Below are 22,406 nucleotides of genomic sequence, written 5' to 3'. Positions count from 1 at the left end.
ATTCTATTCTGCCTACTTCTCAATCTGGGTTCAGACCTGGATATAGTACAGAGACTGTCTTTACCACCTTGATAGCCAATTTTAGGAAAGGACTGAGTTCAGGTAGGAAAATTTTAGTTCTGCAGTTTGATATGTCTAGCGCTTTTGATACAGTTGACCATTGTATTTTACTAAGTTTGATGGATCATTTTGGCATCTGTTGTTGTAGTCCTGCAATGGTTCAATGGTTTTCTGAAATCTAGACAATATCAAGAAAAACAGACTGGTCTTTTATCTCCACCTTGGTCCTCTATTTGTGGTCTTCCCCAGGGCTCTCCTCTTTCCCCTATTCTGTTCAAATTAATGATGGCTCCACTAGGTAGTTTACTGTAATCCAGAGGTGTTTAATACCTTTATGTTTGCCAATGGTGTTACCATTTACATCTCATTTATAGACAATATAGTTGAATTCTTGTCTACTATGAAATCCGGTTTGGATCTGATAGAATCCTGGGCTACTGATTTCAAATCAAAATTAAACAAAGACAAAACCAAGTTCCTAATCCTGACTAAACCCTTTCACCCTATGGCTATTAGGAACTTCACTATAGATAATAACTTACCCATTAGTTACCACTATGGAAATCTTAGGTATAACCATTAACCAGTAGTTGCATTTGAACCTCAGGTGTCTAAGGTGATAGCTAGTGTCTTTAATACATTGTGGAGGCTGAAGTGATTGAGACCTTTCTTTCTGAATTCAGTCTTCCGTTCTTTGGTACAAACACTAGTATTCTCTAAGTTTGACTATTGGAATGATGTTTAGTCAAGTTTAAAGTACTCTTTAGTCAAGAAACTTCAGTCAGCGCAGAACACCACTTTCCATCTTGTTCGTAGAGTTCCTTGTTATACCAAGACAACTCCTCTCCTGTCTAATTTACATTGGCTTCCAGTAAATTCTCAGATTACCGTTAAACTTTGTGTACTTGTTTATCAAATTTTGTATGGTTTATTACCGTGGTACATACAAAACCTGATAGAAACTGCCTTTACGAAATGCTTTTCCTACATCTAGGGACTATCTTATCCTTTATTACCCAAGTTGTAAAAAGCTTCATTAAAAATCTATTCATAATGCAGGCTTTACCTATCAAGGTACGACGATATCAAATTCTCTGCCTAACCCATTAAGATGCGTTACAGTTTACCTCTTATTTCATAAGCTGTTGAAAGCATTTTTATTTAGTAAATCCCTTAGTCACAGTAGCAATTGTAAGCTCTCAGGCATGCTTGGAACTCTGCTGTTGTTATTCAATAGTAGTGAAGTTTATATATTGTGTTATTACTACGTATGCTATTACTAATTGTATTGTACTTTTTGCAAATGTTTATTGTTAGTTACATTGAACCCATACTTGGTTGGGATAATGCGGTATATAAATGTCATAAACAAATAACTTCCCAAATAGACTCCAAATTGAAGACTGCTGGCCTCTGTAAAGGGACAACTCCAACCCCAGCATTTAATAAGGAAAAAGTCTCAGTACCTGGTAACTTTAATGAAGAAGGATCTTTCCTGGACTCGACGCCGACCTGCCTGACAATTTGAAATTCCTACAACGATGACTGACCTTCCAGCCTTGAAACTGCGGGTTCTTCTTTCTCCTTGTGTCTCAGATGCTGGAGTGCCACGTTTCCAGCCTTAGCATCATCAAATGGCGCTGGTGGCAGTGACTGTGCAGGAGAGCTTTGCTGCTCCAGGGAGAGACTTGACTGCTTTAATGGGGGTAGGAGAGGCCTCCAGCATGCCACCACTCCAAGCCAAAGCTTTTCCCTCCAGAGATGATACACGTGCCCTGCACCACAAAGGCATCCATTGGCCTGACCTGGGCAGAACTCACCCTGGGTTCCACTGGAAGACGGTAAGGTAGGGGATAGCATCCCGTAGCTCAAGTCAGCTGACAATCATCTTGGATAGACTCCTTGGTAAGACTTGTTTGATCTATTTATTTGTTTATTTATGATTATGTATGTATTTTTTGTAACCTGTTCTGGGTGTTATTGGTGAAGCGGGCTAAATATATGAATAAATAAATAAGCTTCTTGTAAAATATTGTGGAGATTTTGCATATCGTAACCTGAATATATGAATTCCCCTTTCCGCATTCTTTCTAAAATGAGGTTCTACATATTTCTGTTTTCGATTCCAGGTAATTAGGATCATCTGGATTATTAATTTTTAACTATGTTGTTTTTCTGTTTTGTGCATTTTGCATATGGGAGTTAGATAATCACTACTGTACCAAAGGTAGGGATGCTATGCTATTATGCTTTGTGTTTTTGTTCTGCTTTTATTTTTTATGAAGATAGTATGGATTGCAGTCATGGAATGGGAAGGCTTTATGTTGCATGATTTACTCTAAATGAAGCTCTTCCTTGGAAAGTGAACTTTTGAGCTAGGTTTAATAAGTGGTGCAATGGTCGTGTTAGCCTTTTTAACTCATGTAAATGGTTTACGTGCGTTAAACGCTAATGCGCCCATAGGAATGTACAGGCGTGCTAGTGTTTAATGCACCTTAAATTTACTGGCATGTTAAAAATGCTAACACAGCTTAGTAAACATACCCCTTTATGTTTGTAAGTCAATAGAAACATACTGGTCAATATTCAAAGTGACTTATGTGAGCTGCTAAAGAGTTAACCAGTTGTGCCAATATTCAGCGCTAACCCACTTAACTTTTTAGTTGTCAAAGATAGGCCTGTTATTTAAGCGGCCTATTTTGACCGCTCAACATAGCCAGTTTAGTGCTGAATATCCACACCTAACCAGCTATGTCGCATGATATAGCCGGTTAACAGCTAGCCACTAATTGGAATATTCAGTGAGAGGTAACCGGTTATCTCCCACTGAATATTCTTGGTTAGGCGCTTAAACACTATTTAACCAGCCAGGAACAGTTTCTCGCCAATTAAATAGTTTTGAATGTCGGGAGGGGGGGGGGGGGGGGGGGAGGGGTAGGTTTTTTTTTTTTTTTAATGCATGGACCAAAACATCAGTTTTCCAAACTAAATATCCTATACAAAGTTATTTTCATAGTGTGATTTTGTGTTCTTTGCTGTGCCTTTGTAAATTAGATCCTCCTTACATCACAGAAATTCAGTGACTCCAATTATCTAATATAATACTAATTATGCTTTTACAATTCTATTTCTGTTCCATACTGAATCCTATCTTCATCTTGACAATGCCTCAAAAATTATAAAAATGCTTAAACATTTTCTGAAGTAGGTTCTTTCTTGTAAATAGTGATAGTGCTTGTGGATGAATTTTTGTTTTCCAGAATACATGAGAGTGCAATATGACTTTATTATTATTATCATCATAAAAAAGTGTTTTTTGTTCATACCAGCTTGGTTGTTGTTCTTGGCTGTGTATGCTTTGCAGTGCTACTTGGATGGTCTCCTGTTTGCTACCAGGACTGAAAGGCATTTCTATTACAATGGCTCTTAACTACACAATGACAGCACTAAGGATTTATGTGAAGGTTTCATTATTTTCTCTTCTTTTGTTCTTTCCAGGATGTCTTCCAAGCGACCAGCCTCACCGTATGGGGAAGCAGATGGGGAGGTAGCCATGGTGACAAGCAGAAAGAAAATGGAAGAAGAGGAGAGTGATGGGCTCACAGCCTTTCACCTTCCCTTGCATGTGAATTTTCCCAACAAGCCTCACTGTAAGGAATTTCAGGCAGTTGCATTGCTGACACAAGAAAGTTGTGGCCACAGAAGTCCCACTTCTCAGCACAACACAATGGTAGGTTCTGCTCATTTTATACTGTGCAACATCGGTCTTTGACCTCTATGTCTTCCATGGTTTGGCATTCAAGCCTTTATTTGTATACCACTATATAGTGTATATATATATATAATTTTATTTTAACCGTAATAATTGAAGCATACAACTCTTCACCTGTGTAGCTAAAAACATGATCAGCTACTAAATTGTGATGATAAATCATTGAATCATATTTTCATTTACATTCAAATTATTTTTTGCAACCGTAGTGCTCTATTATATATGTATATCGCTCTTTATGATGTCATAATGTAGCAGTGAAGACACCATACTACTTTGCATACTGAGGCACTTGCAATTTAGTATTATAAGTGTAATGCATACTGTTTAATTCTGTTTTAGATTTCCATTATAACAGTAGTCCTGTTGCTGGTTATTTATCCTTCAAATGCACTTTCTGTTTGTCATAAGTTTTTTGCAACATTTAGAATACAAAGTTTTGTGAGAACAGTGAATTTTTGTGAGCAGTTTGAATAGTTCATGTTGTCTGTAATGTTAAGTGGTTACTTTTAGCCTGCATACGTCGCAGCTGATTTTGAAAGAGAATCTGTCTACTTTATTTTCTTTATATACTTTGCATATACTATTTTTGCTGGTAGCTGAGCAGGAGCAAAATACAGTGCATGAATTTGGAAATGTATAGGGCAATTCTATAACCTAGGTGTCCATATTTATATGCATGTTGCACAGGTAAATGTTTAGAATACTAGCCCTTATGCATATATCCTTATAAGTGCTAACAAGGCCCCCTAAGCACTTCTGAAAATACCTAGCACATATTTATAAGGGATGTTGTATATAGGGGAGGAGCATTGGTAGGACTTAGTCAACACTTATGCATGTAACCTATAGAATACTGTATGTTATGCACATCCTTGTTCTGTTTAAGCACTTTCACCTACACCAGCTCTAGGGCTGGTATAATCACAGGCATCTAAATGCTACAGTTTATTTAATTTTATTTACAAAGGCTTGCTATACCGCCAATCACACTATAGTGCCGCTAAGTAGTTTATAGCTAAACCAAACACAGTGCTATAATCAATTCACAACATTTAACCACGTGTGACAATGTTCAACATTTTAAAATCTTGAACATTGTCAAATGTGATTAAATGTTGTGAATTGATTATAGCATTAGGTTTGGTTTAGCTGAGAACACTGACCCCTGCTATTAAGATAATAAGGACCTTTATCAAACCTACGTTCCTGTGATTTGGTTAAGCAGTTTAAAAGCACTCCATAAAAGAAGGAAAAAAGAGTAGGAACAAAAAAGTGAAGGTGGACTCGGAGGAGGCATATGATTCTAGAATGGAACCTAGGTGCCCACTTGCCTCCCAAATGAGCACATGCTTGATACTCTCACCTATGTAAATATCCTCCTTCTTCAGAATACTTCATTTCAACGTGGCATAAAAGTGCACATGCTGGTGGTGCATACTTTTAATCAGTCAGAGGAGGGTAATTTTAAGCCAAACTATTTTACCCCTGTGGAAATAACTTTGAAAATGTTCCTCTTAAAGTAATTTCACAATCAACTGTCACATGCAAAACAATTCTCCACATGCATACATAGGATCTTATAAAATTGCCTGGGGGCATACATGTACAAAAGTACACCTGCCTGTGTGTCTTTCCCATAGCCGGCCCAGGGATATCAGATGCCCTAGGTAAACTTTCAACCATGTGCCTTCCACAAGGCTGGCTCAAGGTCTTACCCCACCTCCTGAACTCGCCCCCCCCCCCCCCCCCCCCGGAGTCCAGCATGTCCCTTCTCCTTCTCCACTTTACTCCCATCTCTTCTCTACCTCCCTCCACACCCCAAAGTTCACCGTCTCTTTTTCCCTGTCTACCCACCCCATCCCATGTATCCGGCATCTCCTCTTCTCTTCTGCCGAAGGGGTCCAGTATATCCCCTATCCTTCCCTAGCCCCTCCCTTTCCCTATTCCCTAAAGTCCTGCATCTCTCCATTTCCACGCAATTTATAGAATATGCTGAGCACCCATCCACACAACTAAAGTAGTCATGGGGAGTTAAGCCAAGTTTTCAGAAATAGCCACAATCCACCCATTCCACACCCATGGTCACCCCATTTTCATCTCATTACAGAATATGAACAGTTGTGCATATAAATTCGAATTAGTGTCAATAATTGCTTGTTAATTGGCAATTAGCACTGATTGGCTTGTTAACTAATGAAGCTGCATGTGCAAATCCAGAATACGATTGGATTTGCATGTGCAACTTATATCACGCTATATAGAATCTGGGAGTAAATACATTAGTTACATGCAACCAAAAGTTGGCATTAAAGGGAATACAGCCCTTTCAGTGCACACTCTTCCTTTGTCATTTTTAGTTTATGTCCCACCTCCTCTGTATTTTAATGTACATGTTTTGATATGACTATGAAAAGTGATTGAACAAGTTTTTAAACATTAAAGATTCTTCATTCCTACAAGAATACTAAGCACTTTTTTGTTCTAGTGTGAAGTTGTTCTGAAAAGTTCCATTACTTATTTCATTCATTACAAGTTTCTTTGAGAGGCCCTGGATTCAATTGATATGCTAGTTGGGATTTTCCATTTCTCAGTCTGAAAGGCTGTATTTACTAACATACATCATTCATATCACCTGGGGGGTTGGGGGGGGGGGGGGTCTTAGTACACCTAGTAGCTGTATTTAGTGTCCATGATTACAGATATATAAAAGCACATGTTCCCCACCCATGAATTGAATAGGTTGAAGTAATTTTGAAGTGAGTATGAAATAATGGGAAAAGAAATTATTCGGTAGTTATGAAGGGAGGTTCAATGCACCAGATTTCACTGGTTCAACTGGAAGTCCAAAGGGGAAGGAAGAAAATAAAAATAATTCCATGTGGTTCAGTGCTTTTTGCAGTGGTAAGTCAAACCTTTATCTTCAAGCAGATATCATGATGGTGAAGTTTGCTACAGTCTGATGATGATGCCTGGGTAATAGTTAAAAATTTTATTTTTCACCTTAAAGGTATTTCATTTGTATTAGTTCCATTTACTACCATACCTCGCTTTGATAAGGGTTGAGTAGATAGGTTTTCTATGATCCATGGGATTAAAGCAGAATTACAGGACTATGGGGGTACTTTTACTAAGCTGCGGGGAAAAGGGCCTTGCAGTAGTGGCAGGGGCCATTTTTCCCGCACAACAGGGCCCTTTTTACTACAGCTGGTAAAAAGCCTCTATAAAAAAAATGGCCGTGAGTTAAGATAACTCTTACTGCATGGCCATGCAGCAGAGAGCACTTACTGTCATCCATTGAGATGGTAGTAAGGGCTCCTGCAGTAACAGTGCAGTGCACGGTGATGCCCAATTACCGCCGGTTTAGCGCCACACTATATAAAATATCAAAATTTCTAATGCACTGCAAGTGGCGTGCACTCGAGGCAGAACTACTGCTGGCGGCCGCGTTGGGCCGGGGGTAATTCTGAGTTAGCGTGCAGTAAGCCTGAGTTGGGCTTACTGATGCTTTGTAAAAGGGCCCCTTTGTGAGAGTATTTTCATAAAAGGACACATTGGCAGGGAAGACATATACATTTGGTGCATATTTTACACCTGTTTGATACAGACAATATCTGCACTTATGTGTCTTTATAAAGTAGCCTGTTCTTAAGGTCCCACACATAGTTATACCTGCACCAGAGCAATAGTGAACTTTGTGATGTTCCTGTTGCTAGGAATCAGCTCATAAGGGTATACAGTACGTTATAAAATATAAGTGAATATTCCTGCTGTGGGTATGTGCAAAAATAGACCGGGGGGGGGGGGGGGGGAGGAGAAATTTTTAAATGCCTAATGCCAGTACTGAAGAGTGCCAGAGGGCCTATAGCAAAGACTATATTTGGGATCACTTGACATGGAGTCGAAGGAGCCGGAAAACAACGTGCCCGTCACCATCTGGGACGTGGGCGAACAGGACAAGCTGCGGTCCAGCTGGAAGGATTACCCGTGACCCAGCCAGCAGCAAACAGCGACCAACGAAGGGGGAGGAGTACTCCTTCCCTGCCTAGGAATCGCTGGAGACTGGCTGCCAAACTAACGAAACAACCGCACACCGACGCACCACCTCCATCATTCGAAAGGCACCCACTCTTTCTTCAACAGAAATGCAAACTAATAATACAAAACAAACAAAGAATACATGGTTTCTCAGGCGGTTGCAGGTAACTCCCCACCCCCTTCCTCTTCCCCTTTTGCTGAAGCGGCCAAGGACGTGCCCAACCATCCCCAGCCTCAGGCAAGCTGTCTCCTACCTCGGGGATTCCCCAAGCACCCGGAAAAAGACGGCGCTGATTCCTGCAGCACATAAATGTTCCAGCATTCCCCTGCAGCCGGCCTGAAATGGACCAAACATACCGGATCACCCCCAGATGGCCCGAGACCGTGCTCTTCTCCCTTCCGCCAACTTAAAACAACCATCCCCGTCCTCAGGCAAGCCGTCACCCACCTCCAGGATGCCTAGAACCCCAGCCCAATGGAAAAAGATGGCGCTGCTTCCAACAGCACATTTCTCTTCCAGCATTCCCCTACAGCAGCCCTGAAACAGCCAAAAAATACCAACAGACAAAGAACGTGCTCCTCTACCTTCCGCCCATCTAAAACAACACTGCTACCTCAGCACAACACAAAAAAAAACCTGGAAAAAAAAAACCACCACTCAGCAAAGGCTGACCCCCCTACAACCACACATTTACATTTCACCAACAGAAAGACCCCCCTCCACAAACCTCCATTACAGACAAAACCACACACACACAATACAACAGAAACACACCCTCAAAGCCACACACCAATCCAACCCACTTTGCCAGCACAGCACAGCACATCCCACAACCCCCAAGCAAAAAACAAAACAAAAAAAGACACACACCGCACCCTCACACCCTCACACACACACACACACACAAAATAACTCTGTGACACATACACACACACACATACACAAAAAAAAAGCCACATGCTAGCGCCCGTTTCATTGGTTTCGGAAACGGGCCTTTTTTACTAGTGTCTATATAAAACGCACCTCCAACCTTCTAATGAAGCCTCCAAGAGTCCCAACGTTCTAAATCTGTGGTGGTGTAGATTGAAGTTTGCCCATGTTTGCCCCGCCCTCACGTCAAACTTGATGACGTCGAGGGCGGAGCAATAACACTCAACGAATCGCATCACTACCAGCAGATGACAATTAAGGGATCATGGAACCACTGCTACGCAACGAAGCCTGACGTCAAACGCTTCGCGAAACAGAACACGCATGAACAACTGCATGGGGACAAGGGAGGAGAATGAGCAGCACAAGCGGTCACTTTCTGAACAGCACGAAGACGACGAACATAGCTGGAAGGAGATTACAATTGTCAGGCCCATGCTCCAGCTCCCGGTAGGAGCAGCATCCTTACAAAACGCCCTACAAGAAAAAACTACCCGCAGTCCCAACGTCTCCGGCACCTCAAACAAGTCGCCTACCACTTCAACCCCCCCCCCCCCAATCAAAACGCAGCCTTCCACACAAACGGGGGGAGAGGCGGACTGGCAAGGGGAGAGGACGATGGGAAGAGGTGGCAGGGGGGGCCAGGAACTCAGATGGGAAGAAGTGGGAGGGGTTTCTGGAACTCAGACAGGGGTGGAAGGGAGAAAGGGAGAGGGGGGAGGGGGGAAGGAGGAAGGAAGAGGAGGGGGGCAAAGGAGAAGGGAAGAGTAGGAGGGGGGGAAGGGAGAAGGGTGGAAACCACACTCTCTCTCTGTCCAACACACTGTATCTGTGTGAGCACTCTCTCTCTCACACTCACTGTGTCCAACATACGCACTCGCACACAGTCATTCTGAAACACACACACTCACTCACAGATACATAAGCACCCAGTCTCAATCTCTCTCTGACACACAATCACACAGTCACTCTCTCTCTCGCACAGTCACTCTCTCTCTCGCACAGTCTCTCTGACACACAATCACACAGTCACTCTCTCTCTCGCACAGTCACTCTCTCTCTCGCACAGTCACTCTCACACACACACACTCTCTCAAACATACACACTACGAGGAAAACCTGGCTAGCGCCCGTTTCATTTGTTTCAGAAACGGGCCTTTTATACTAGTATTCCAATAATACTCCAGGACATATTGCCACTGCAGCAAGTTGTAGACACAATGGAAGCCACAGCAATCTTTCCAAAAGTTACTTGAGCTACATAAGAACTACCTAGCTAAAAGGTCCCAAGAAGTGGTGGGGACAACCTTCTGGGCAGCCCTTCCAGTCCCAGGTTTGTCAAAAAAGACTCCCAAAGAAGACTTGGATTATTTTTTTATTTTTTTATTTATCAATTTTAATATTATACCAGAAATACAGGAAATAATGACACTCCAATATCCATATATAAACAAATCATTTCTTTTATCATTCTATCGACCAATAGTAAAGTAAATTAATTCAAGATTTAAGAAAAAGAAAAGTAAAAAATTTACAAGTAATAATAGAAAATACAGTAGTTACTGCTGCCAAAAAGTGTCTCGCCTCTTAGCCTATCTAGCAGTGTCATCTGGTGATCCAACTGTTACATTAACATCCTCTTTAGAAACCAAAAATTCTATCAACTGTTTAGGATCAAAAAACTGAAAATTTTTTGTATGATACACAATTCTACATATACAAGGAAATTTCAACATGCAATTGGCTCCTATGGCCAGAGTTCTCTGGTGTAGTGCTAAAAAAGCACTTTGCCTTTTTTGAGTTTCTCTCGCCAAGTCTGGATATATTCTTACTTTTGATCCAAAAAAAGTTGTTTGTAAATGCCTGAGCGAAAGTCTCAAAACCACATCTCGATCCATTTCTAATGCAAAAACAACCAGTAAAGTTGACCTCTGAGTTACAACCTTCAAAAAGGATTCTAGAAATGATGTCAAGTTCATGCCGTCTCCTCTATTGGGTTGAAAAGTAGAACTCTCCACACTGTTTTTATTTGGCAAATACTGTGCCCGCACAATAGGAGGTAAGGAATCACTCGACATACCCAATATCTCAGTCAATATCTTTTTACTATATACCATATCAATAGAGGAGATTAAGGGAGATCTGGGAAAGTTGGTAAACCTCAAATTTAATCTTCTAGATTTATTTTCTAAATATTCTAAACGTCGTATCATGTAACTCCTGTCCTTAATTGTAACTTGACTAAGGACTTCCAAAGTTTGTATTTTTTCTCCGATTTTTTCCAAATTAGAAACATTGTTAGTGATTGTTTAAGCTTGTTGGAATGCATAGTAAAAGTTTTGTCCCAGAGTGCTTCTAATGTCACCACGGGAGGTTTTTGCAATATACCCGCTTCTAAAGCCAAAGTGGGGTGTTAACAATTTGACTCAGCGTACTCACGGTACCATCTTCCACCGTGGCCGTTCCTGAGCCCTCCAACGGTGAAAGCAGGTTCCCTCGCTGCATTTGTCCTTCCCTCTCCGGAGAAAGCATCGCAGACCTCGCTTCACCTTCCAATCCTCTTGGCTGCGGGGGCGCCGTGTGTTCGACAGGGCTAAATGAAACTCCATTATCACTGCTGGCCAGCCCACTAACGCCGGCCTCGATAGCAGGGGAAGAGACCCGATTTGGTCCCAGAAGCACTCCGAAATGCTCCAGCGTTGGCTGGTTCAGAAGGTGGGTCCCACTCGGTGTAGAGAGATTCACCCGAGTTTTCCCTCTCCGCTTTTCCATACTTGGGAAATCAGTGCCTTCTGTCCTGCTGTGCTCCGAGCAAAACAAGCGCAACTGGTGCAGCAAACTCGTCAAGCGGCCATCTTGGATCAAAACCCAGCCCGAGTCCGACTTGGATTATTTTTTTTGAGTGGATTTTGAAAGGACTATCTGAATGGATGGATGACCAGAGACAATGAGGGGCATAATCGAATGGGGTGCCCAGGTTTTCATGAGGGCGTCTTTGCAGGATGGCCCCGCGAGGGGGTGGGGAAACCCATATTATCGAAACAAGATGGGCGTCCATCTTTCGTTTCGATAATACAGTTGGGGACGCCCAAATCTCAACATTTAGGTCGACCTTAAAGATGGTCGTCCCCGGTTTTCAGCCATAATGGAAACTGAGGACGCCCATCTAAAAAATGACCAAATCCAAGCCATTTAGTCATGGGAGGAGCCAGAATTCATAGTGCACTGGTCCCCCTGACATGCCAGGACACCAACCGGACCCTAATTAATGAAATTAGAGATACTTTGAGGCATATTTTCAAAGCATTTAGCCTTCCAAAGTTCCATAGAAACCTATGGAACTTTGGAAGGCTAAGTGCTTTGAAAATATGCCTCATAAGGTGTTTACTAGGAGAAGACATATCATACAGCTGACAAGAATTTGTGATATATATAGTCTTAGTCCTGACTATCCTATCAGATGCTAATCTGCTGTATAGGGCACACCTGTGACCCAATTTCTAAGAGATGGAATGATACAAAAATGGAACAAACCTTATTTTTTCATTGGAAATTGGGCACACACAGGCTGTGAATTGGGATTTTTAGAGGCCTCTTCCTAGGTACCCAAGGCCTTACCTTTGGCCTCACATATGTTTTTCTTATCTGACATACTCATGTTTGCACTGCTTTGTCATTGAATCCCCCCTACCACAGCCAGAGGCCTTTACCTTCTCTTATCAGTTCATAACTGAGGGAGAAAAACATTCCTTTCAGTACACATGAACATGTTACTCTGACCAGGCTCTGTGCTCATGTGCATATTTTGATTGGTCGTCCTGTCCAGGCTCTGCCCTGTTTTGGGCTGAGCAAAACAAGAGTAAAACTTCACTATGCACTGGTACATTTGAAGCTATTTTTCTTTTCTTTTTCCTTCGCTTTTTTCTCTGATATTCCATCTCTGTGCACTATGCAAATATAACTGCAAGTCTTCACAGTCCAGATCCTTCATACCCCCTCCTTGTGCAAGAGAGGCAAGAGATTGCCATGAATACATTCTATCTATAACCAGAAGCTGTGTGAGCTGATTATTCTGCTGGCGTCATATTAAAGATATCTATCACATCCTATTTCTTGGGTGAATATTCAAGTCTGTAGTCTATGTACATTCGTCATTCAAAAATACAAAAGAACTCACAAGATACCAGCAAGAGTCGCTGCTGTTCTAGATCAGGGATGGAGACACATTGATTTTGGTTTACATATACATGTACAGCCCTGGCCTTCTGAAATATGGTTCTATATATATTTTTGTTTCTAAATGCCTAAGTATTTATGTTCTACCACAGAAATATGAATGTTGGCATTTCAGAACATAAATTTTTATGTGCCTGTTTTGTCCCTGTTGATATTTTAGACATTTATGATTCTAAAATGGATATTTCTGCCATATGTAACCATCACATAAACATCAATTTCTCCATGTATCTTAGAACAAGCTCTACATCTGCAGATCCTCTCCTCAATTAATAGTGTAACTTAACACATCTTGACCTGAATGTTTCATTCAGATTTATACATCCTTTCTAAAATGCCGCTCTTAAATTTTAGTCCTTTGAACTGTGTTTCCAAATTAATTCCTCTAATACTGGAGTCTCCAAGGAGCAACAGTTTTCTGTTTGACATTGCCTGAAGGACTTCTGGTACACTGCAGTGACATAAAAAGATAAGCCATAGATGGGAGGGAGGTGTAGTAGGACAACAATAACAAACCAGAGGACTAATTGAATTGTAGGACTCAAAAACTATGATCCAAAAATTAGCAAACTGTTTTCTTTGTTAGAAAAACAAGGCAAGATTTTTTTTACATTAATAGTCAGCCAGCAAAGAAGCAATTAATTAAGCAATATATGTCACAGCAATAAATGTAGAAATAGTACCAGAAACACTTAAAGAAAATCACAGCCAAGCAATAACATATTCAGAAAGAAGAAGAAGAAAAAACTTCAGTCTTGAGATACCTTTAAAGCAGTGGATCTCAACCCACCTAGACAGTCAGGCTTTTGGAATACCCACAATAAATATGCATGAAATAAATCTGCATTCACTACCTCCATTGTATGCAAGTCTGTCTCATGCATATCCACTGCGAATATCTTGAAAACCTGACAAGTTAGGAGTGTCCTGGTGCTTTAAGTACAGTGCTCAACTCCCCATGTACATATGGAAACCTCTTGAAAAGCCACTACTGAAATGTGCTATTTCATGATTTCAGTTTTTATCTTAAGGGTGCCTATATATGGTTGGCAGTCACCACAGCCCACAACACCCAGAACTGATCTAGCAAAACCTTTGAGGCAGGACCAGAAGTTTTGTTGGCAGTCTTGTCTAGAAACAATGGGTCCTGCTTATTAAGACCAGATGTAGTAGAAAAATTAGGCCCATTTTTATTCCTCTTGCCACTTGCCAAATGCCCAAGTTTTGAAGTACAGTTCTTAATATGTCTATATGTGTATATGGTAGATTACAGAGAAGGCTTATACAAAATTGGAATTTTTGTCTGTAGTTATAACAATTTTTCATCTGATGACAAATCCATATGAATGTCTTTGAGAACTGATGCAGGAACATCAAATGTGCAAACCCTTCAATCTTCTTAAGACTAGAACGGGACTTGGGGGTGATTGTGTCTGATGACCTTAAGGTCAAAGCCAGAAGGATGCTTGGGTGCATAAGGAGAGGGATGATTAGCAGGGAAAAGAAATGATAATGCCCTTGTATAAGTCTCTGGTGAGGCCCCATTTAGAGTACTGCGTGCAATTCTGGAGACTGCACCTACGGAAAGATATAAACAGGATGGAGTCAGTCCAGAGGGCGGCTACCAAATTGTTAATCAGTCTCAGTCATAAAACATATAGTGATAGGCTCATAAACCTTAACATGTATACACTGGGAGAGAGGAGATATGATAGAAACATTTAAATACCTCAGAGGTGATAAGCTCATGAACCTTAACATGTATACACTGGAAGAGAGGTGGGAGAGAGAAGATATGATAGAAATGTTTAAGTACCTCAGAGGTGTTAATGTATAAGAGGTGAGCCTTTTTAAAATGAAGAAAAACTCTGGAATGAGAGAGCATAGGATGAAGTTAAGAAGAAATAGGCTTAGGTGGAATCTAAGAAAATACTCTTTCATGGAAAGGGTGGGGGATGCATGGAATGACCTCCGGTGGAGGTCGTGGAGACGATGACTGTGTCGGAATGTAAGAAAGCTTGGGGCAGGCACATGGGATCCCTTAGGAAAAGGAGGAGTTAGTGGGTACTGAGGAAGGGCAGACTGGATGGGCTGTCTAGGGAATACACCTATGTTTGTTGAACTGGTTACTTGTTTCCAAACAAACAGAACAATGATGAGTTGGGTCGTTTTGAAGTGGAGATGAAGCTAAAGCTGGTTGCAATTCTTGATGAACAGACATGTCTTCACCGTAACAGACTACTGGTCATCCTCACAGAAAATTTAACATTTGGGTGACTGTCCACTGGAAGTCTTCTTCTCTGGTCTTAAGAAGATTGAAGGATTTGCATGTTTCATGTTCTTGCATCAGTTCTCAAAGACATTCATATGGATTTGTCATAAGATGAAAAATTGTTAGAACAACTACAGGCAATAATTCCAATTTTGTGAAAGCCTTCTCTGTAATCGACCATCACGAAGAAGATAATGAAGATGAGAATTAAAGTGATGAATTAGGCAGCACAACTTCTAATTTAGATGATAAAGCATTCTTTGCTATGTCAAGTGTTTCAGAGATTGCCTTGATCAACACCTGCAGACTCAGTCAGAAGACATCAGTAGTACCACAGCCTGATCTAATTTGAAAGAACTTCTTATCACACTAAACACTCTACTTTCTGCCAATGCAGTTGCTAAACACCTTTTTTTAGCTGTACTAGTTTTATAATGGCTTACAAGAACCACCCATGTGAGTGACAGTCATTTTCAAAATTTAGCTTTACTAAAACCAAAGTGGATTGAATTGTAGAGCAATAAAGTTTTTGGGATAAAAATGTTAACAGTAGTTACATTCGTTATAATTGTGGTACTTTTACTCAAAAAGTATTAGGCTTACTTTCACTTAATTTTTTTATTGCTCTTTATTGCAAAGTACTTTGACCTAGTACTTTGAACAGCACTACTGTTGAAAGAGTGGCTTTGCACTAGGTTGTTAGTACTGCACATTTGGAAGGTCTGAGCCTAATTCTTTGACAAATTCATTAAATATGTTTTGCAGGAAGAAATGTGGCTACTCTAGAAGAAGTAGTGAAACAGATGGTGAAAACTTATCTGCTGCTGTGACTAACACAGGAGTTAATTAGGCTGTTACGCAGAGACATGTTGGAGTCCAGGCGAAGTCTGTTCTGGGACAGCCCTATCTGCACTGAATAAGTAATGCACTGTGTCTATGACATATATGCAATCTGCAGTGGATGTGCATTTGAACTATTTTATAATCTTATGGGGTAAACATTCAGCTAGCGGCAATCACAATTTTTTTGGCTACTGATACTATTATCCCTGGATATTAAATTCTGGGCCATGTTTGAGCACTGCTATTGAATATCCAGTCATACACAGCCGGCTAACACTTATTTGGGTAAGTGCAACATTCAGCATTTAACCATATATGGTGAACCACATAAAGGTAGGATTGTGTTTATGCAGTCTTATTTATGTAGTTAAATACTGAATATCAGTACTTACCTGCATGTGCCAACTCTGTTCCCAGACTGCCCACAAATTAACCAGTTTCAGCTTAGGTGCTGATATTCAGTGGCACTAACTGGTAAAGTGCCACTGAATATCTATGGTTAGCCCTGGACAAGCGATTTAAATGGACCCTCTCTTGTCAATTTAAATAGCTTTGAATATCAACTCCTTATATTTCTAACTTTGAATAGATCTACTGAAGTGTGCTAAGTTGTGCATGAATTAGTGTGTGGTAATTATTAGCAGATGGCTACAGTAGCCATTATTTATTTATTGATGGCATTTATATAACCCACATTAGCCCTAGTAGAACTCAGGTTCAATGTGGCTTACATAACTATTAGACAAGCATGAACATATTCAAAATATATTAACAGAAAGTAAAATACATCATATAATGTTAGTCCAGTAAAACTTGAGTTAGGAGCAGATGTAATTAAATACTTAGTGACTTAAGCGACATAATTGAAATATGGAGGGAAAAAGTAAGGGCTAGAATTAGCTGGGAAAGACAGGAGTAATGGGAGGTGGGATGAGGTAAAAATGCCATGAGTTTATTTGAGAAGGGTGTTTATTTCCGTAAAGGCTAGACTGAAGAAGTGAGTTTTCGGTAGACTTGGAATAACAAAGAATCATTGGTGCATTTGATGGTTTCGGGTAAGGAATTCCAAATTTTAGTGCCTTGATATGAAATGCCTGCAGTATGGATTGTTTTGTAGGTTACTTTCTTACAATTTAGGAAATGTAGGATAAATTCTCTAGATGATTTAGAGGTATTATGTGAGGGTAATTCAGTGAGGTTCCTCATGTATATGGGGGCTAAACCATACAAAATTTTGTGAATGAAGGTGCATAGCTTGAAAAAGGTGAGGTGAAGGAAGCTATCCTACTGTATAAATGAAGAGTGACCGACGTGCCGTGCATGCGTGGCACGTCACAAATATCTTCCAACGTTGTTAAAGGAGGCAGGAACAGAGCTACAGGTGACCGGTGAACACCGGGCGAGGATCGTCCGACAGCAGCTCTGAGGCGCACTCCGACAGGCCCGATGAACTGCTGCCGCTGTGACCCGGGCGCTTTCCTCTGCCACCATCCCCCGAGGCAGCTTTCCTGGGCGGGGGCTCGACTGGACCCGGCAGGGCACCAACTGCTTTCTTGCCCGTTTTAATGGGCTCAATGGCTTGTTAGATATAAAAGAAAATCCTTCAGAAAATGGAAAAAGGAACTGACTGAAAATAATAAGAAACAGCATAAGGAATGTCAAGTCAAATGCAAAGTGCTAATAAGGAATGCAAAGGGGGACTTTGAAAAAAAAGATTGTGTTGGAGGCAAAAACACACAGTAACATTTTTTTTAGGTATATTAAAAGCAAGAAGCCAGCAAAAGAATCAGTTGGACCGCTAGAAAACTGAGGAATAAAAGGGGCAATCAGGGAAGACAAAGCCATAGCAGAGAGATTCAATGAATTCTGTGCTTTGGTCTTCACCGAGGAAGATTTGGGAGAGATACCGGTGCCAGAAATGGTATTCAAAGCTGATGAGTTGGGGAAACTGAATGAAGTCTCTATAAATCTGGAGGATGTAATGGGGCAATTTGACAACTTGAAGAGTAGCAAATCTCCTGGACCGGATGGTATTCATCTCAGAGTGCTCATAGAATTAAAAAATGAACTTGCAAAACTATTGTTTGTAATATGTAATTTATCTTTAAAATCGAGATTGGAGGGTGGCCAATGTAACGCTGATTTTTAAAAAAGGTTCCAGAGGAGATCCGGGAAATTATAGACTGGTGAATCTGATGTCGGTGCGGGGCAAAATGGTAGAGACTATTATAAAGAACAAAATTACAAAGCATATTCAAAAGCATGGATTAATGAGATAGTCAACATGGATTTAGTGAAAGGAAATCTTGCCTCGCCAATCTATTACATTTCTTTGAAGGGGTGAACAAACGTGGATAATGGTGAACCGGTCGATATTGTGTATCTGGATTTTCAAAAGGCATTTCACAAAGTACCTCATGAAAGACCCCATAGGAAATTGGAAAGTCATGGGATAGGAGGTAGTGTCCTATTGTGGATTAAAAACTCGTTAAAAAATAAAAAAATAGAGAGTAGGGTTAAATGGTCAGTATTCTGAATGGAGGAGGGTAGATAGTGGAGGAGGGTAGATAGTGGGGTTCCCCAAGGGTCTGTGCTGGGACCACTGCTTTTTAATATATTTGTAAACGATCTAGAGATGGGAATAATTAGTGAGGTAGTTAAATTTGCTGATGACACAAAGTTATTCAAAGCTGTTAAAACATGAGAGGATTGTTTAAAATTACAAGAGGACCTTAAGAGACTGGGAAACTGGGCATCTAAATGGCAGATGACATTTAATATGAGCAAGTGCAAAGTGATGCATGTGGGAAAGAGGAACCCGAATTACAGCTATGCAATGCAAGGTTCCACGTTAGGAATCACTGACAAGGAAAGGGATCTAGGCGCTGATATGTTGAAACCCTCTGCTCAGTGTATGGTGGCCGCTAAGAAAGCAAATAGAATGTTAGGTATTATTAGAAAAGGAATGGAAAGCAAAAATGAGGATGTTATAATGCCTTTGTATCGCTCCATGGGACACACAGGTTTGCATTAAACAGAGGATCATATATGAGAGGCCATTATTACAACCATGGCAGAGGCTATCACTTCCAGAATCAGTACAATCAAACATATTAGATACAGGCACAACAATTGAAAAAACTCCTATTGTGAGCCTTTCGAGTGTTAGTCTCATTGATTATCAAATCAATGTCTTAAAGAAAGGGCTCTCCTTTGTACCCACTACCAGATACGATTCTTTCCAGACCAGGGTAGACATGTTCTGGTTCTGTAGAAAGTTACTGATTAAAACGTTTTTTTTTCTGGTAGTACAGTTCAGCCCGGTGATGTCTCAGTGATGAAAGACAAATCTGAATTGATGCCTCCTGGTCCCCCTGATCCAGTTATCTTTACATTCTATAAGTATGTCCTAGCAGATATTGAAAATCTTGAATAAAGGAAATGCAAAGTCTTTTATAATCTCACAAAGGATAAACACTTTGCCCTGCTATCATTATCACGCAATTGCAATATTGTTTTGAAACCTGCAGACAAGGGTGGAGCGATTGTCATCCAAGATAGAGACAAGTACGTAACTGAGGTAGAACAACAAATCCTGGACAGACAATATTATGTTGAATTACAAGAAGACCCTACTGCACAACTTCAGAATGAGATACTTCAATTGGTTTCCCTCGCATTAAATGCAGGATATATTACATCTTAAGAAAGGGATTTTATCATGGTCAGATTCCTAACTGTACCTACAATTTACATGCTACCAAAGATACATAAAACATTAGAAAATCCACCTGGCCGCCCGATTATTTCAGCAAACGGGTCTGTATTAGAACCACTTTCAAAATTTGTAGATTATTTTTTACGACCGTTCATTCCACTCATCAAATCATACGTGAGAGATTCTTCACAGATGATCACATGGCTAGAAAACTATGATGGAGATTTAGAGGATACCATCACTATATACTAACATTCCTCAACTGGAAGCCCTGATGGTTACAGAAGATGCTCTCTCGAAAAGAACTCATACAAGATGTATCCCAAACTATTTTATTATAACTGTGGCCAATATGGCTCTCACGAAAAATTATTTTAGTTTTGATGGGAAATATTTTCAACAAATTAGAGGCACAGCTATGGGGTCAGCAATGGCCCCCGATATAGCCAACCTCTATGTTGCAGAATTCGAAAAAGAAATTAAGTTTACAAACGGTATATAGACAATATATTTCTTCTATGGAAAGGTAACATTGATGGTTTATTTTCATTTTTCAATTGGTTAAACACAAGAGACCCAAATTTACGTTTCAAGATGCATCATCATCATAGAGAAATCCCCTTCTTGGATATTTTAATTTATAAAACCACATATTGTTTCAAAACCACAGTTTACAGAAAACCCACCGATAGGAATAATTATTTACATTTTACCATTTTCATAACCGGTCACTTATAGAAAATCTACCATATTCACAATTCCTAAGATTACGTAGGTTGTGTACTAACTTCAATGACTTTCAAGACAAATCTATAGATATGGCTAAGAGATTTGAAAATAGAGGTTACCCTCATAAATGAGTTAGAGTCTCACAAGGGCAATAAAGAAAGACAGAAATGACTTTTTGGACTGTATTGTTGATAAACAAAGACCAGACTTAATGTGCACACTTAAATTTTCAGGCAGTATCAAGAAAATCATTAGGAAACACTGGCATATTCTTGAGACACATGAATGCTTTACTAACAAGTTAGCAGTAATAGCATACTCAAGAAATCGGAATTTGAGAGAATTCCTAGTACCATCAAGTCTTCCAGAATTAAAAGCTGTGAGACCCATTGATAAGGGCCATAAAATGTGTGGACAGTGTTCAGTTTGCACTCACACTTTGACTTTGACATCCTTTGTTTGTCCCAACACCAAAAAGGCCATTGTTTTGAATCATTTCTCAGATTGCAATACAGTTGGGGTCTTTTATATTATTACATGCTCTTGTAATTTACTGTATGTAGGGAAAACTAAGAGTGCTATTAAAACCAGAATAATTGAACACAGGAGTTTTATAATGAGGAACATTCAAAATGCTCCATTAGTTATGCATTGACGACAGAAAGATCACACAATAGCTGACAAAGTTTTTTGTAATGAAGATGATACACACAACATGGCGTGGGGGCAATATAGACGTTAGACTCCTACGAGATGAACAAAGGACAATATACACTTTGGGTACAGTTGCACCCAATGGTCTCAACACAGACACTGAATTTGCATCATTTGTGTAAAGTGAGTTTGTTTACTGTTACAGAACCCTCATCCACACTCTTATCACTTCTCGCTTAGACTATCACAGGTCTCCCACTTAGCCATCTCTCTCCTCTTCAATCTGTTCAAAATTCTGCTGCATGACTAGTATTCAGCCAGTGTCATTACAGTGGCATTCCTAGGGGGGCTGACACCCGGAGCGGATCGCCGATGCGCCCTGCCCCCCGGGTGCAGCGCAGCACCCCCCCTGGCGAAAGGACACCCCCCCGCAAAAGAACCGCCCCCCGGGTGCACGCCGCTGGGGGGGGGGGGGGTGCCGCGCGCGCACCTGTCCTTTCTTCATTCCATGCTCGCTCTGCCCCAGAACAGGAAGTAACCTGTTCCGGGGCAGAGGGAGCATGGAACGAAGGAAGGACAGGCGTGCGCGGCACCCCCCCAGCGACGTGCACCTGGGGCGGACTGCACCCACCGCCCCCCCCTAGGAACGCCACTGTGTCGTTATGCTCATATTAGCCCTCTCCTCAAGTCACTTCACTGGCTTCCTATCCGTTTCCGCATGCAGTTCAAACTCCTCTTATTGACTTATAAGTGCATTCCCTCTGCAGCTCCTCAGTACCTCTTCACTCTCATCTCTCCCTACATTCCTCCCGGGGAACTCCGTTCACTAGGTAAATCTCTCTTATCTGCACCCTTCTTCTCCACTGCTAACTCCAGACTCCGTTCCTTTTATCTTGCTGCACCATATGCCTGGAATAGACTTCCTAAGCCGCTACGTCAAGCTCCATCTCTGGCCATCTTCAAATCTAAGCTAAAAGCCCACCTTTTGATGCTGCTTTTAACTCCTAACCCTTATTCACTTGTTCAGAACCCTTATTTCATCATCCTCACTATAATATTCCCATATCTCTTGTTTGTCCTGTTTGTCTGTCCTAATTAGATTATATTATCATGTATATATATAATAGAAAGTTTCACTTTCTTATTCAAAAAA

General features: G+C 40.7%; 1 protein-coding gene across 2 annotated transcripts in view; it reads left to right on the top strand.

Moving 5' to 3' along the window:
* SOX5 (SRY-box transcription factor 5) overlaps nucleotides 1-22,406 on the top strand; it is an 860,916-nt gene that overhangs the window by 200,804 nt on the left and 637,706 nt on the right. For both annotated transcript variants that reach the window (XM_030214565.1, XM_030214564.1), the window contains exon 3: nucleotides 3,559-3,790. In XM_030214565.1, the coding sequence (XP_030070425.1) occupies nucleotides 3,560-3,790 (231 nt within the window). In that variant the 5' untranslated portion in view covers nucleotide 3,559. The remainder of the gene's footprint in view (nucleotides 1-3,558; nucleotides 3,791-22,406) is intronic.

This window comes from Microcaecilia unicolor, chromosome 9 (genome assembly GCF_901765095.1).
Source record: "Microcaecilia unicolor chromosome 9, aMicUni1.1, whole genome shotgun sequence".
NCBI classification, from domain to species: Eukaryota; Metazoa; Chordata; class Amphibia; order Gymnophiona; family Siphonopidae; genus Microcaecilia; species Microcaecilia unicolor.
This window is presented reverse-complemented; position numbering and strand designations above follow the sequence as displayed.